The sequence below is a fragment of the Stegastes partitus genome, unplaced genomic scaffold, assembly GCF_000690725.1.
Source record: "Stegastes partitus isolate 25-593 unplaced genomic scaffold, Stegastes_partitus-1.0.2 Scaffold13, whole genome shotgun sequence".
Classification (NCBI taxonomy): Eukaryota; Metazoa; Chordata; class Actinopteri; family Pomacentridae; genus Stegastes; species Stegastes partitus.
Window position 1 is genome coordinate 201,209 of NW_007577744.1, and position 13,960 is coordinate 215,168.

At 40.2% G+C, this 13,960-nt stretch overlaps 1 protein-coding gene across 1 annotated transcript; it reads left to right on the forward strand.

Annotated features, from left to right (window-relative positions):
- Positions 1 to 5,744: 5,744 nt before the first annotated feature.
- bco2l (beta-carotene 15, 15-dioxygenase 2, like) lies at positions 5,745 to 12,861 on the forward strand. Its single transcript, XM_008288831.1, has 11 exons — positions 5,745 to 5,940; positions 6,002 to 6,009; positions 6,431 to 6,544; positions 6,686 to 6,788; positions 8,121 to 8,261; positions 9,901 to 10,066; positions 10,490 to 10,655; positions 11,102 to 11,239; positions 11,968 to 12,150; positions 12,342 to 12,452; positions 12,719 to 12,861. Exons 1-11 carry the CDS (start codon positions 5,745 to 5,747, stop codon positions 12,833 to 12,835), a joined length of 1,443 nt encoding a protein of 480 aa, XP_008287053.1. The 3' UTR covers positions 12,836 to 12,861.
- The last annotated feature ends 1,099 nt before the right edge of the window (positions 12,862 to 13,960 follow it).

Below are 13,960 nucleotides of genomic sequence, written 5' to 3' on the forward strand. Positions count from 1 at the left end.
TGAGGACAATTTGGGAATGTGAGGAGGTTTTGGCCAGTCGCTTTCTCCCACCTGTTCATGGGGCAGTTTAAAGACTTGCTTTTAAGGTTAAGGTGCGGATAAAGTTTAGGTAAAGGGATGAAAATAGGCATTTAGCTGGGATGGTTAAGGCTAAACAAAGGGGTTAGGGAATGTATTATACCGATGAATGTTCTCACAAAGGTGTGTGTGCATGTGTGTGCCCGTCTCTACAGCTGTGATATGTAATTAATTAATTAATTGAAATCTAATTAAAATTACTCTTCAAATCTGTAAAACATTGTTCAACTTATTACGGGCCAGTGTCCAGACTAGATGCCTCCCTTTTCCCATTTTCTGATTAAACCTCTTGTATTCATTAATTTGATAGGGGCCAGATGACACAAGATAATGAGCTGAGGTGCTCACCCAACTCATATAACTGCACTGAACGGGGAGTGGGGGAAAGAGACAAAAATAGATTAAGTAAATGATCTCAGTTGATGCTGTTTTTGTTGCAAAAACACATCAACCTGTCCTGAAATAAAGCCAAACCTTTTCATTGACTTCAAAACCTCTGATCTCCCAGATCTGCTCCTTATCACTGAAATATGTTTATGCGCAGTCGGAGGCCGTCTGTCATGTTCTGAGATGAGGCTTACTAGTTTTACGGCTGAGCAAAGCAGAACACCTCATCTAGTGAAACTCCCCCGGGGGTTTGTAACAGGTATGCTTCAGACTGTTTTCCCTATCAGAACAGCAGCTGAACTCTGAATGACACTGTTTGAGGGGTTTATGGACGGTTTATATCATGTTGGGCCAGTAAACACTACACCGGCCATTGCCATTTTCCACGTGGAGCAGAAAGGAGACAGATTTTGCAATAATGTATAAATATTATTGTGCTACGTCTGTGCTATTGGCTGCAGCCAGCTGTGCGGTTCATTTCCCCCGCATACCTCCGCCACTGGTACGCAATATGCCTATGCACAGGGGGGTGGAACTTTTGGTTTGTAGCAATAGTGTAATGTTTACCCCATTCTGAGCCCACTAATGTCCATATTGTTAAGCTTTTGCCTTTAAAAAATATACAGCTGTATTTTCCAGTGGCTGCCTCATTTGCCACAGGCAGTGTGTTTTGAACCAGAGGGCTGAAGTAAATCCATCGGCTGTCTGCTGCTGATTTGCTTTTATTGTTCCAACTGATGTTAACAGAAGGCCCTCCTTGCTTTTACTCTTCGATTGTTGCCGCATATGTTTATTTCATTTTGATGCTTTTGTTTACTGCAGTTTTAATTCATCGCTTCTCATGCCTGAGAACTCCCAGGTTGGGAACTACTAATTTAATTAAATCTCACAAGCACATCATGACCCAACTGGTCTTGTACATACTTGCCAGTTTTCCTCTTTCTTTCATGTTCAGTAGGGGAGAGTAGCAGGGGAGTAGTGGGACTGGGCGCGGTCCTTCTCACCACATGCAGTGGTATAATGTGCTAACAACTATGTACTGCTTGAGTATGTTATTTATCTAATTTGGCATTTGTGTCTGGTTTGTTCATGTGCCAAAAGTTTACAGTCACACAGTGTTTCTGTTTTTACTTGCAGATACCTTTTAGTATCTGTGACAAATGGATTAAAGGTAAACAAACTCAAGAATGCATCAGCAAAAAAATAAATAAATTTAAATCTTTGTTTCTACGTTTTAGCTCATCCTACCAAACTGACACTTTTAAACACTTTATAGAGCTTTGAGATGTTATTTTTAGGCTAGTTTTTATGTTGTTATGTTCGTTGTTTACATTTTGTGACATTTTATAACAATCTAACATCGTGTCTTTTGAATTAAAACCTGTTCTGCACACAGATCTGTATTGTTAGTCATACTAAATTGCTTTTGGAAACACCACAACTGTTTCAGACCAACAAGGTCTGTTTCTTCTTTCATGAAACTTGAAAATAGATGCATTATCAGAATTAGACACGTGGACAGAATCTTGCGTGTCCAATTAGCACCCTGTCATTAAAATTCCTCATTACTTTTGTCTTTTTCTACACATATTTTAACAGCAGTTTATTGCAAACTCAACTTTCATCACTCCACCTAAAATGAAGTATTTTGAGGCCGCACGGGGCCGAAGCTAATGGATCAGTTTAACTCAGTGCTACATGTTGTGACATTTACAGTAATTACACGTATTTTATGTAATTTGAACCCTGTTAACACTCTGCCACATTCAAACTGCAAAAGCAGGACAGTGTATGCCGAGATTAGATAAAAGCAGCAAATGCGCACAAATATGTGGGCTTGTTCTGCATAAGTTCATTTGCAGGGGCAGAAATTTATACAGTGCGCATACAGTATACAACAATAGCCAACAAAGGGGAGCACAATTAGAGCCATTAACTAAAATTAATAGAATAACTTGGAGCGTATAGTTTCAGATATGGGTCTAACATTATTTAATTTTCTTCAATAACAGACAAACACATTTTTTCCCCTTTTTTCCCTTCTTTTTTCTTTTTATTTTGTTTGCTAAATCTAATAAATCCACAGTAAAATGTCCCACTATGAAAGTAATGACCTGCATTGTGAAGTAATGACCACTGTCTTTCTTGTCACTTTTCTTGTCAACAGTTTGATGACGCACTTTCCCAGCCTTTTCTGCCACAGCGCCATGCACTCCTGGAAGGATTCTTCAGGGATCCTCTGCAGCTCTGTTGTCACAGCCATCTTGATGTTGTCCACGTCTTCAAAACAAGTCCCCTTGATGACCCCCTTGAGCTTGGGGAAGAGGAAAAAGTCCCACGGAGCCAGGTGGGGTGAGTAGGGAGGTTGCTCGAGCACGGCGATGTTCTTCTTAGCCAGGAACTGCAGGATGCTCAGGGCATTGTGAGCAGGCGTCATGGTGAAGTAGCCACAGCTTGTCCTGCCACAACTCTGGCCTCTTCTTGCGCAAACGCAGCAGGATCTCTTTGTTGACATACTGGTTGATCGTCTGAAGGGGAAAACTCCTCGGTTGGGTTTGCAAAAACAGTCCATCTTCACAAACCTTCAGAAAACCCACTTTTCCATCATCTACCTGAGACAATATCAATCAAACTCAAGTTATCTCTATTTTTGTCATGTCATTTCTACTGAGTCAAATCCACTCAGCTTTAGTTTGATTTATATTATCTCAAACAAACAATAACAAAAAAAAAGTTTACTGAAAATCTACAAAAATGGAGTTATCTGTTTTTGCAAATGAACTCTTCAAATATATATTTTGTGGCACCAGTCCTGGAGCTTTTCTGACACACCTTGTACAGTTTGCAGAGTGCTGAGAAGGCTTTTAGCACTCCAAGGTTCAAAGGTCTTTCTCATTGCCTGCATAAATCCTCTGTGTTGCTCTGACGAAATCCATGGAATAACTCGCCATGTCTGAGGGCACAGAGGAGCAGACACGCAGCGGTACGTAGACACCTCCTTCAAATATTAGATTTTTATTCTAGCACATCGATTATGTGAATGAGGCCTATTGTAGTCTTAAAAAAGAGGCATTCCTTGTCCTCGTCCTGCCATTTTACATTATTTCATTATTCTAAAATGTGCATTTTCTTTGAGTTGAAGCGGTGACTTGATTCGACACTCCTGTTTCTACATAACCACTAAACCTCAAGAATCTTTACAAGAGGCTGCTTTTATTACCTTTGACTTTGGGGAAAGGGCATGACTAACTGAATCAAAATCTCAAGTGAAATTAAAGTCTAGAGGTATGGAGGCACTATTGTGTGTTGGTGTATCCCGTTTGAAAAAAGAGAATTCCATAGCATCAAGTCGAAAACCCATCTACACAGTTCCACACAAAACATGCGTACAGGTGTGCGTTTAGATAATGTAGTTTCTTCAGCCGGTCATAATGGTATTTTGCTGCATTTCAAAGTCAGAGCTGCAGTTATAATAAGACATGTTGGCATTTTCTATTGTTCCTGCTCCAAGGACTCCTGCTGAATTAGCGCTGGTAAAAGAATATGCACATTGCATAGCTTTTAGTCATTTTCAGCTGTTAACTAAAAGAATAGCTGAAAGGTTCCTTCACAGTGAAAATAAAAAGAAAAGAAATTAAAAAAGATGTGCAGGATTACGACAGCAAATTCCAGCGAGGTCATTTACTTGTATACTGACATAGAGTTCGTGCCACAAGGAAAACAGTTCATTAAAGACAGAGCGGTTACAAATAAACTACTGTTGCAATTGTGATTATCCCAAAAATGAAATATAAGAAAAAGCAATACCTGAGGCTATTATCCACAACAGTTCTGGGCTCGTCAGTGTTGCTGCTTTGTTTTCAAGAGACTCAATTTCGGAAAGAAGCAGTAGGAAACTACAGAAAATACACCCCTAAAAATGACAGCGCACATTCAGGCGTCATTTGCAATGCTGCAGTAATCACATTCAAAACTCACAAAGTCAACATTGCAAAAGATTGCTAAAGCCTACAGTGGTTATCTCTGTATTGCACATTCCCATTTTTATTGTCTGTTGTACTTGTGTCATGGGAATGAACGAAATTCTAGCTCTGCTGATTGGATGCAATAACAATTCACATAGTCAGAAAAACTCTGATATTGTAACCAAAGCTCAGCATGGGGCTCCGTATTGAACCTCAACGATTTGCTTTTGCTAATCACGTAACTCTCATATATTTTTTACAGGCTCGCAGAGATATGGGGTAATGAACAGGAATTGGTTATTGAATAACAGATAAGACAGCGGATAGTGTAGATGTCATTCATAGTGCATGACCCCGGAGAGCCATGAGTTCACACTAGCAGGAGCTGTTACAGTACAAGCTATCTCCTGCCAACAAGATATGGCATTAAGGAAGCGTTTTTGTATATCACAAAGCCGTCTTTAATTGGGTAGAGGATTTTAATGTTTGATTTCAGCAAAAAAAAAAAAAAGGACACATAGCTGTTTATTAAACAATTATCACAACATTTAGAAATCTTATGAAGTCCCCAAAGCTCCAGTTTGTTAATTAATCACACTCGCGGAGGATAATTTATTGTTAACACATAGTTTGTGCGTTGGCTCCTACATCACTTCCTCGTTCGCACTTTTTCAAAGTTCAAAAGCTATAAATGGTTCACAGCAACACAGTCATTTCATACCTTTGTGTGTGCATAAAACACAAAGCGAGAAAAAGAAAGAATTGATTGGAAAGAGGTGGGGTTGTGGGGCCAAAAGTTCAGTTTCTGCTCACATTAAACTTTATGCTTTCTTCTCTGCGTTATCTTCATAGAGTTTACAGTGCATGCTAGTCAAAATGCCGCTTTTCAGAAAACCTCCTCTCCTGTCTTGTCCTCAGTACCCAGCAGGCAGCGATGTCCGCAAGCCAGAGGGCTGGAGAGCGTGGCCCCTCTGGTATCTACGGCGGAGGAAACCTCTGACCCCATCCCCACCACCATCAAGGGCACTATACCAACCTGGATCAATGGGAGCTTCCTGAGAAATGGCCCAGGGAAATTTGAATTTGGGGAAGATAGGTATTTTAGGCACACTATGAAAAAAACATTTTGTACGTTGCATAGGTTTACTGAGATTTAATCCCTGCAGATAGAAATGAGGGTTTTTCCTTCTCTGTGTTTGTTTAACAAGAGACCAATTCCCCAAATAACAGAGCTCCCTCTATTTTCTTGCGCAAATACCCGATGAGAAACTAATTGCCTTTTCCTCTCTCAGGTACACCCACTGGTTTGACGGCATGGCCATGATGCACCGGTTCCACATCTGTGAGGGCAATGTCACTTACAACAGCCGCTTCCTTAGAAGTGACTCATATGTCCGCAATTCAGAGAAGAACCGCATTGTGGTTTCAGAGTTCGGTACACTAGCCATGCCAGATCCCTGCAAGAACATCTTTGCACGATTCTTTTCACGCTTTACGATCCCTGGTATGTGTGTCGTCTTTACACATTGCATATTCCCCTGTGCAATATACTTCAGTGCAGCATAATGTAGCAGCAGCAGTACCAAATGCATTATTAAACCATTTATTTATGCATATAGGTGACAAAGCAGCTGTGCAAGATTACCAGTGGGGAAGTTAAAGTCAAACAAATAGTCAGAGAAAAAAGTATATGTGTACATTTCTTCTTCTGTGCTCACGACCTTGACTGTATGTGGAGTATTGTGAAATGCTTTTGCAGACTAATGAAAGGTAGAGTTACATTACATTATGTTTTTACTGAGGTAAAAGGAACACAAGTCAATATTTTTGTGCGTGGATCTGCGTGTGTTTACTGTAACGGTAAGCTAATCGAAAGCACGACATCAAGTTTCTGAAAAATTAAGGAGGAGGGAATTGATTGTTTCTTGTGATATCTGTGAAAAAGAGGAGTTTTTTTCTGAAATACTATATGTTCCTGACACCCATATGTGTGAACAGAGGCCACAGATAACGCCAGTGTGAACTTTGTCAAGTACAAGGGAGACTATTATGTCAGCACAGAAACCAACTACATGAGGAGAGTAGATCCACAAAGCCTGGAGACGAAGGAGAAGGTGAGTCAGTAAGGTTGTTATAAAAAGGCCTCTTTTGAATGCTTGTAAAGAGTCAGAGGTTCACGATGAGGGACTAAGGTGTGGAAGATGAAAATAGCATCAACAATGATTAAGATGATGTTTTTTTTCTATCAATTAAAGGTGGACTGGAGTCAGTATATTGCTGTCAATGCAGCTACAGCTCACCCGCACTATGACCGTGAAGGAGCCACATACAACATGGGCAATTCCTATGGCAGAAGTGGTAACTGTTCTTCACTCTTTGTGTCATACTATGCACTATGTTCACTCTCCTACCTGTGCGATGCCTATAAAAAGCATCCACAGATGTCAAGACTTTCTTGTTAAAGCTTATTTCTGCATAGTATTGCCAATTAATGATCAATTAATTACAGTACCGGACCCTGTAATTTTACCCCATTCTTCTTTTCAAAACTGTCAGACTGAATGGGGATCATGCCCTTGAGATCTTTTCAATTCCAGCCACAAATTCTTAGTTAGGATGAGGTCTGGGCTCTGACTTAGCTACCCCAGAACATTTGTTTTCCATGATGCTTTAACCATTCTGTTCAGCTTTGGCTGCATGCTCCATATTATTGTCGTGTCTACGTTTACAAGCCATCCAGGCTGAAAAGCATTCTCACATCACGATGCTGCCCCCCACCATGCATCATGGTTAAGATGTTGTGTTTGTGATTATGTCTGTCAGTGTCCAGCAAACATAGCGTCTAGTCTGGTGGCCATAAAGCCCAATTTTGGTGTCATCAAACCAAAGAACCTTCTTCCACTCCACAGCAGAGTCTCCTACATAACTTGTCGAGGTTTAAGATGAATCGTTTCAACTTTCGCTTTGTGACTCTCGTATAAAGCTCTGTCTGGGGAAGAACAGGAAACAGTTGTTGTGTGTACAGTGTCTCCCATCTCAGCCACTGAAGCTTGCAACTCCTTCAGAGGAGTTGTAGCTGTTTTGGTAGCCTCCCTCGCTAGTCTCTTTCTTGCACAGTCACTCAGTTTTTGAGGACGGCCTGCTCCAGGCAGATTTATGCATGTGCTATATTCTTTCCATTCCTTAATGAAGGATTTAACTGTACTCTAAGAGATATTCAGTGACTTGGGAATTTTCTAGTATCTGTCTCCTGCATTTAATAATGTTTTCACAGAGTAGCTTAGAGTGTTCTTTTGCCTTCATTGTGTAGTTATAGCCACAGTCCTTTTTTATTATTATTATTTATTTATATTTTTTTGTAAAAATAAAAAAAAAGGCTAATTAAATTGACCATGATTCAATGTTGAAAAACAATAAAATAAAAGTTCCAAGGGGGTGAATACTATTTACAGTTGCTGTATGGATAGATAAGTGGACAAAATAAAAACCCTATTCAAGTTTGTATTTCCTCTGGTACAAGTTTGTGTCTGTTTATCTGTGCATGTTTGCATTCTCTTGTAATTCATTGTCTTATAATCGTCTGACCTTGTTACTTGTTGTTGTACGCAATTTATTGTAAAGAATGCTGAGTTTACTTGCCTTATATATGTGTGATGAATACATAACATTACAATGTGTTATGTCATCTAGGTTTTTTCTACAACATCATCCGTGTGCCTCCTCCTGGGGAAAAGGCCGCAAAGGAGGACTCAGCAGACCTTACTGGAGCCCAAGTGGTCTGCTCCATTCAAGCATCGGAGTCCAGGAAACCTTCCTATTATCACAGCTTTGGTGAGATACACGCTACAGCATAACAAACAGTCTTACGCTGTCTTTAGGTTGTCTGCATGCTGGATGTATACTGAAGTGAATTTAATGAATTCTGTGAGAGATTCTGCTTTGTGCCTGCACCGACACGGTGAGTCTACTTCACTGAAACTTTTTTTTTTTTTCCCTGCTCTTATTAATTACTCATTTGAATTCTCGTCTTGTTCTGCTCCTTATTGTCAATCACAGTTCCTTTGTTTCTGTTCAGCTTTCGCTATCTCTCTCTGTCTATAGCACTGCTTCCAACTCACACAAAATTACACACTTTTCACTTGTACGCTGTGTCTCTCATAAAAAAAAAAGAGAAAATGCATGAAATCTGTTTGAAAAATGGACTATTAACTTTTTACTGTAGTTTCTCCCCCAGCTTAACTCTGAGAGCACTGTTGCAAAGATACACATAGTTTGCGTGTTAGTGTTTTCATGTTTTGTGGTCTGGTTGTAATTCAGTTTTTCGCTTGGATATATTTGTAATTCAGTCCAGATTTTTATGATCATTAACAGACAGTTAGGTTTGGTGTGACAGGCTCTGCTCCTCGAGGGAGTTCTCAGACAATCCCAGCAGGAACAAGACTTTTTATTCCCCTAATTAACATTTACATGAAGGTTGGATCTCTGTAATGTCAACACTATCAAAAGATTAGCACATAACATGAAGGAGTGGTGAAGGAACCTGAACTGGCATGACTGTATGGCAAGAGCAAAATGTCAAAGAGTCACACAAGGGCACAGACTACGATTACTAGACAGCTGATAGCCAAGCAGTTGATGAAGAAGCCATTGATAATCAAGCATTGTGCCGATTCCAGTTAGCCAGTGCAAAAGTGACTCCATTCTTTAGCTGATCTAACACAATGCAACTCCATTCGGTTTTTGTACCGCCCTAATTTCCTGATTATATCTCAGTCTATATATCCGGCAGACCACCCTTGTCCAGACCACCCTGCCAGACTTTGGGGCACCAACAAATCCCACAAGTGGGGGGAATATTGTACAGTTTTACAAGGCTCCACATATTACATCTCCCAGCTGAGTTAGATAGGAAGTTATGTTTAGAGTCAATTTTACATGTTTATGTGCGAGAACAATATTTGTTTTCCCCCAAAAGTGTAAGAGAAGGTTAATCCTTAATGTATGTAACCTTCTGCAAAATGAGTGACATATTATCATTGACGTTTTACTACTCCATTACTGGTCCAATTAAATACAGACGCTTAGAAACTCATTTTCTGTTGACATACAGAAACATAAGTCACCACTGAAATCTTGTTGACAGGTCACTTGGCCTCGCAATAATTTGCTAGGACCTCTTTTATGTATGTTTATGAAAACATTTATGAGCCTTATGAGAGGGGAATTTCATCAAACATTAAACTCTGTCGTGAAAGTATAGAATCAGCATTGCACTGATGAGTTACAGTCTGTCTGTAGCCGCGTTGAAATTCATCATCCCACCGCGCCACCGCAGATATAGTATACAAGCTTGAAAACGTTATTTATAATCTATAAGGAGCAATGATGAAAATCTGATGATTAAGATCTGCCAGTCATGTGTTTCTTTTAACGCATGCATTTCTTTGTGTGTGTGCCCTCCCCTCTCCAGTCATGTCAGAGAACTATATTGTGTTTGTTGAGCAGCCGATCAAGCTGGACCTGCTGAAGTTCATGCTGTTCAGAATAGCGGGAAAGAGCTTTCACAAAATCATGTCCTGGGATCCTCAGTGTGAAACCATCTTCCACCTGGTCAACAGGCACACTGGAGAGGTGCAGTAGAATTAGTTGACTGCACACATTGTTTCCTTTTTACATAAAGCGTGATGTAGAAAACATACACACAGCTGCTGGATAGTCAGAACAAAAGGAAAACCTCTTCATGCATGATGACATTTTTTCCTTATTTATTTTGATGAAGTCACACTCTGATGGTGTAGCCTCTCCTCATACATTGTTACTCTCAATTTTTTTCATCTCATTACACAGCACACCCATTAAGCACACAATAACAAACTTTCAAAATGTTAAGGTGCAACACAATAGCAGCTGTGCCAAAGAGAGAGCTCGTTTTCAAATGTTAAAAACATCACACCAGCTCCTTCTTATGTGACTAACAGCTTTTGTAAACCAGTATTATTTTCCTGATATTTCATGAGTCTGAGTTCTCATTATATGATGCGTCGGTTCCAACAGAGGAGCGAAGTGAAGTACCACACAGCACCCATGTTCACGCTGCATCAGATCAATGCTTTTGAGGACAATGGGTTCTTGGTTATGGACATGTGCTGTGGGGATGATGGTGAGGTCATCGCGGACTTCACCTTGGAAAACCTGCGAAGAGACGCAGGAGAGGAAATGGACAAGGTAGATGCATTTAGTTTCTTACAACAAAAGTATTTTTCTTGTAATGGTGTTTCTGTTTGCATCATTGTTCAGACAGTATGCTGGAATGCATTTATAATGTTACAACCCTTCGATCCTTCTCAAAATATAAGATATGAGTCAGCAAGGACTTGGGGTGGTTTTGTCTGTATGTTAGGTGTGCATTGATTAATTGTGTTAGAGATTCATTTTTCTTTTATTTGTATGCGTCAGCTTCTGACGCAATAGGCCTCTAAAATCTCTGTGATTTCAGATGTGGTGGAGTACATTGCTTTAATCAAAACAAAGTTTAATCAACGCGAAAAAGGTGATTTTGCATCAGTGTGTTGTATCTGTTTGGGTCTGATTGTTCCTGAGGTTGCATCGCACCGTTTATTCCAAGGAGCCACATTTACAGTTTCTCAGTCCTGTCTAATTTCTTTTGGCAGTTCTACAACTCAATGTGCAGAAACCTCCCAAGGAGATATGTCCTACCTCTCAAAGTGGATGAAGAAACTCCTTTGGACCAAAACCTTGTCACTCTGCCTAACTATAAAGCCACAGCGAAGATGACAAAGCCTGGAGAGGTAAGATTAAACTGTATGCAGAGTGCAGTATGGTCACTGCATTTATAAAGTTAAATGTTTAACTGCACATTATTGGTTGTATGGGGCAAAGAATAAGACCTATAATCATGATGAATACAGCCAATTCCCTCCCACACACTCTGTGCAATTATCCAGCATGATGAGATGCTTAAGTTACTTTCTGCAAGACAGTAATTTTATGACTTATGGCAGATAGAAATGATGTCCACCATGCAGCCGAACAATTGCAGTTTAACTGCTTGTGTGTGTGGCCCACACACACACACACACACACACACAGTTCGCCGTTTTCTTACAGCAGAAAAAAGCTGAAATGTCGAAAGAAAAGTGATGTTTTAGTTGTCATGACTACCTAAGTGACACTGTCCTCAGTCTTAGTTCTCAGTGAGAGTGGTGTTATGTACATGGAACAACTGAAAGGCAGCTGTGAAAGTGCTGCTGCCTACCACACTCACTGGAAACAAATAGAAAAATATAGGTTGGTTATTGCAATTGAAGGTACATATTTTTTGAGTAAAATTAAAAGGAATTGATTCATTCTTAACTAACAAATGCCCAGGTGTTCAATGACCTATTATAGAGAATAATGCAGTATTGATTTCTAGCACTCACAGGTGTAAAGCAAATCAGGGCTGCTGCTGCTGTGCCTCAACTTTAGGCTGAAATCTCAAAGTTTCACTAATCAGAGTACAATCCTGACCTTACAGGTTTACATGACCCACGAGGAGCTTCACGACGATGAGCTGCTGCAGTACGGCGGCCTCGAGTTCCCTCAGATCAATTATGACCAGCACAACGGCAGACCTTACCGCTACTTCTACGCCTGTGGCTTTGGACACGTCTTTAGCGACTCCCTGCTCAAGATGGATGTCCACACCAAGGAGCTTAAGGTTCTCTATCAATCAAAGACTACTTAGAGAGACCTCATTGTTAACTGGACTGGGTATTAGCACATCAAAGTTGTTTCTACTTCTGTTTCACTATTGTTGAAAGGGCAGCGGAGGGTTTTGAGTTGGTTTTTCTTAACATGAAACAGCTCAAAGTAAAAAGGGGTATGTTTATGTAATCCCCCCCTGTCTAGGTGTGGCGTTATCCTGGCTTGTTCCCGTCTGAGCCTGTCTTTGTTGCTTCGCCCAAAGCTACCGAGGAAGATGATGGAGTGGTCTTGTCAGTCATCATCACACCCAGAGAGGTAATTTAACTACACATAGACAGGAATGCAGTGATAATTAATTCTAACAGTAACATTATTTTGGGTGACACTGACGTCATACCTGTGTACTGTGAGAAGGAAAATGATACATAACAACAGACAGATTATTATTATTTATTTATTTATTTGACCATGCATGGGGAAGATAAATGGTTCTGTACTTGCTCTATCATTACTGCGAGAAAGGTGTTCTATGACCTTTTCCTTTACATAACATATTTAATCTGCTCTGTGTCTGTTTCCAGGAGAAAAGTACTTTCCTGCTCGTTCTGGATGCCAAGACCTTCACCGAGCTGGGCAGAGCAGAGGTGCCTGTCAATATCCCATACGGGACCCACGGCGTGTTCAACCAGATGGGCTAGGTGCAACACTGTTTGCAGCCGTGTGGCAAATTGCTGAAATTGAACCAACAACCAGTCGCTTTATACACAGAGTAGAATGTCTCTGCTGATGTCATTGCCTGTAAAACGCCTGAGCTGTAAAAAGCAGAAGAAAAGAAATAAGAGCAGGTAAAAAACTGCAGACTCATGCTATTTGTTTTTGCCTCCTTGATAGTAATAGGTGCGTGTCCTCACTGTGTGCTGCCATTACAGTTAGAAAGATGGCTTTCTTTTGGAGACTAACAAGACAGAAAGCCCAGCGTGGCATCAGCACGCTGATAAAGTTTGTCCTCTATGTGTTCTTATGTGTTCTTGTAAGAATTTGAAATACCCCTTTAGACAACAGCCAGAGCACCATACAGATGGTAAGGACTAATATTTTAGGTGGAAAGCATTCCAAAAAAGTACATTAAAATCAATACACACATTAAAATAAAATATGTTTGCCCTTTTTCTGTTAAACGCAAAGTGTTTTTGCATCATCATACCACTGGAAACACTATACTCCCGAGGAGAACAGAACAGCACTTAGGATACATAAAAATGCATCAGAGGAAATTCAATTTCTGTCAAAGTAATGTGATAGAAATGGACAACGTCTGAAATGTCTGGAAAACAAATGGATCCAACTGGTCGATAGCCTCCAGAGAGTCTAGTGGAGGTCACATCAAAATTTTGTGTTGTCCGTTCAAAACAACCCAAAACAAAGTTGTCATGTACATAAACACCGACGTTTAGGACCTCGCTTGTTGTTTTACTGCACTGAGCTGTGAGCACAACAGAAAGAGCAGAATAAGAAACACAGGCCCTGCCCATAATGTGTCACTCCACCATCTCCACAATCGACTTCCCTGATGCTAATTTCATTGGCCATTTTACCTCCTGCATTGATTTGAATGGACTGATTTGAAATGACTTCGCCCACAGCACCTGATACAGGCACTTGTCGTGAAAGCTGAGAGGTTGTACCACGATCCATATATATATATATATATATATATGTGCACACTTTGTGCCTTTTTTATGTTTAAAAACTGACTCTTAGTCAAGCGTATTAGTGGAGAAGATATTTTGCAATAGCAAGTCCCAACTTTAAATAATTTATGA

Excerpts from the sequence above, each read along its gene's own strand:
- bco2l (XM_008288831.1), top strand. The coding sequence starts at position 5,745 with ATGGCCATGATGCACCGGTTCCACATCTGTGAGGGCAATGTCACTTAC. Across the intron at positions 8,262-9,900 it reads TTCCTATTATCACAGCTTTG|TCATGTCAGAGAACTATATT; the intron begins GTGAGATACACG and ends TCCCCTCTCCAG. Across the intron at positions 10,067-10,489 it reads AGGCACACTGGAGAGGTGCA|CGAAGTGAAGTACCACACAG; the intron begins GTAGAATTAGTT and ends CCAACAGAGGAG.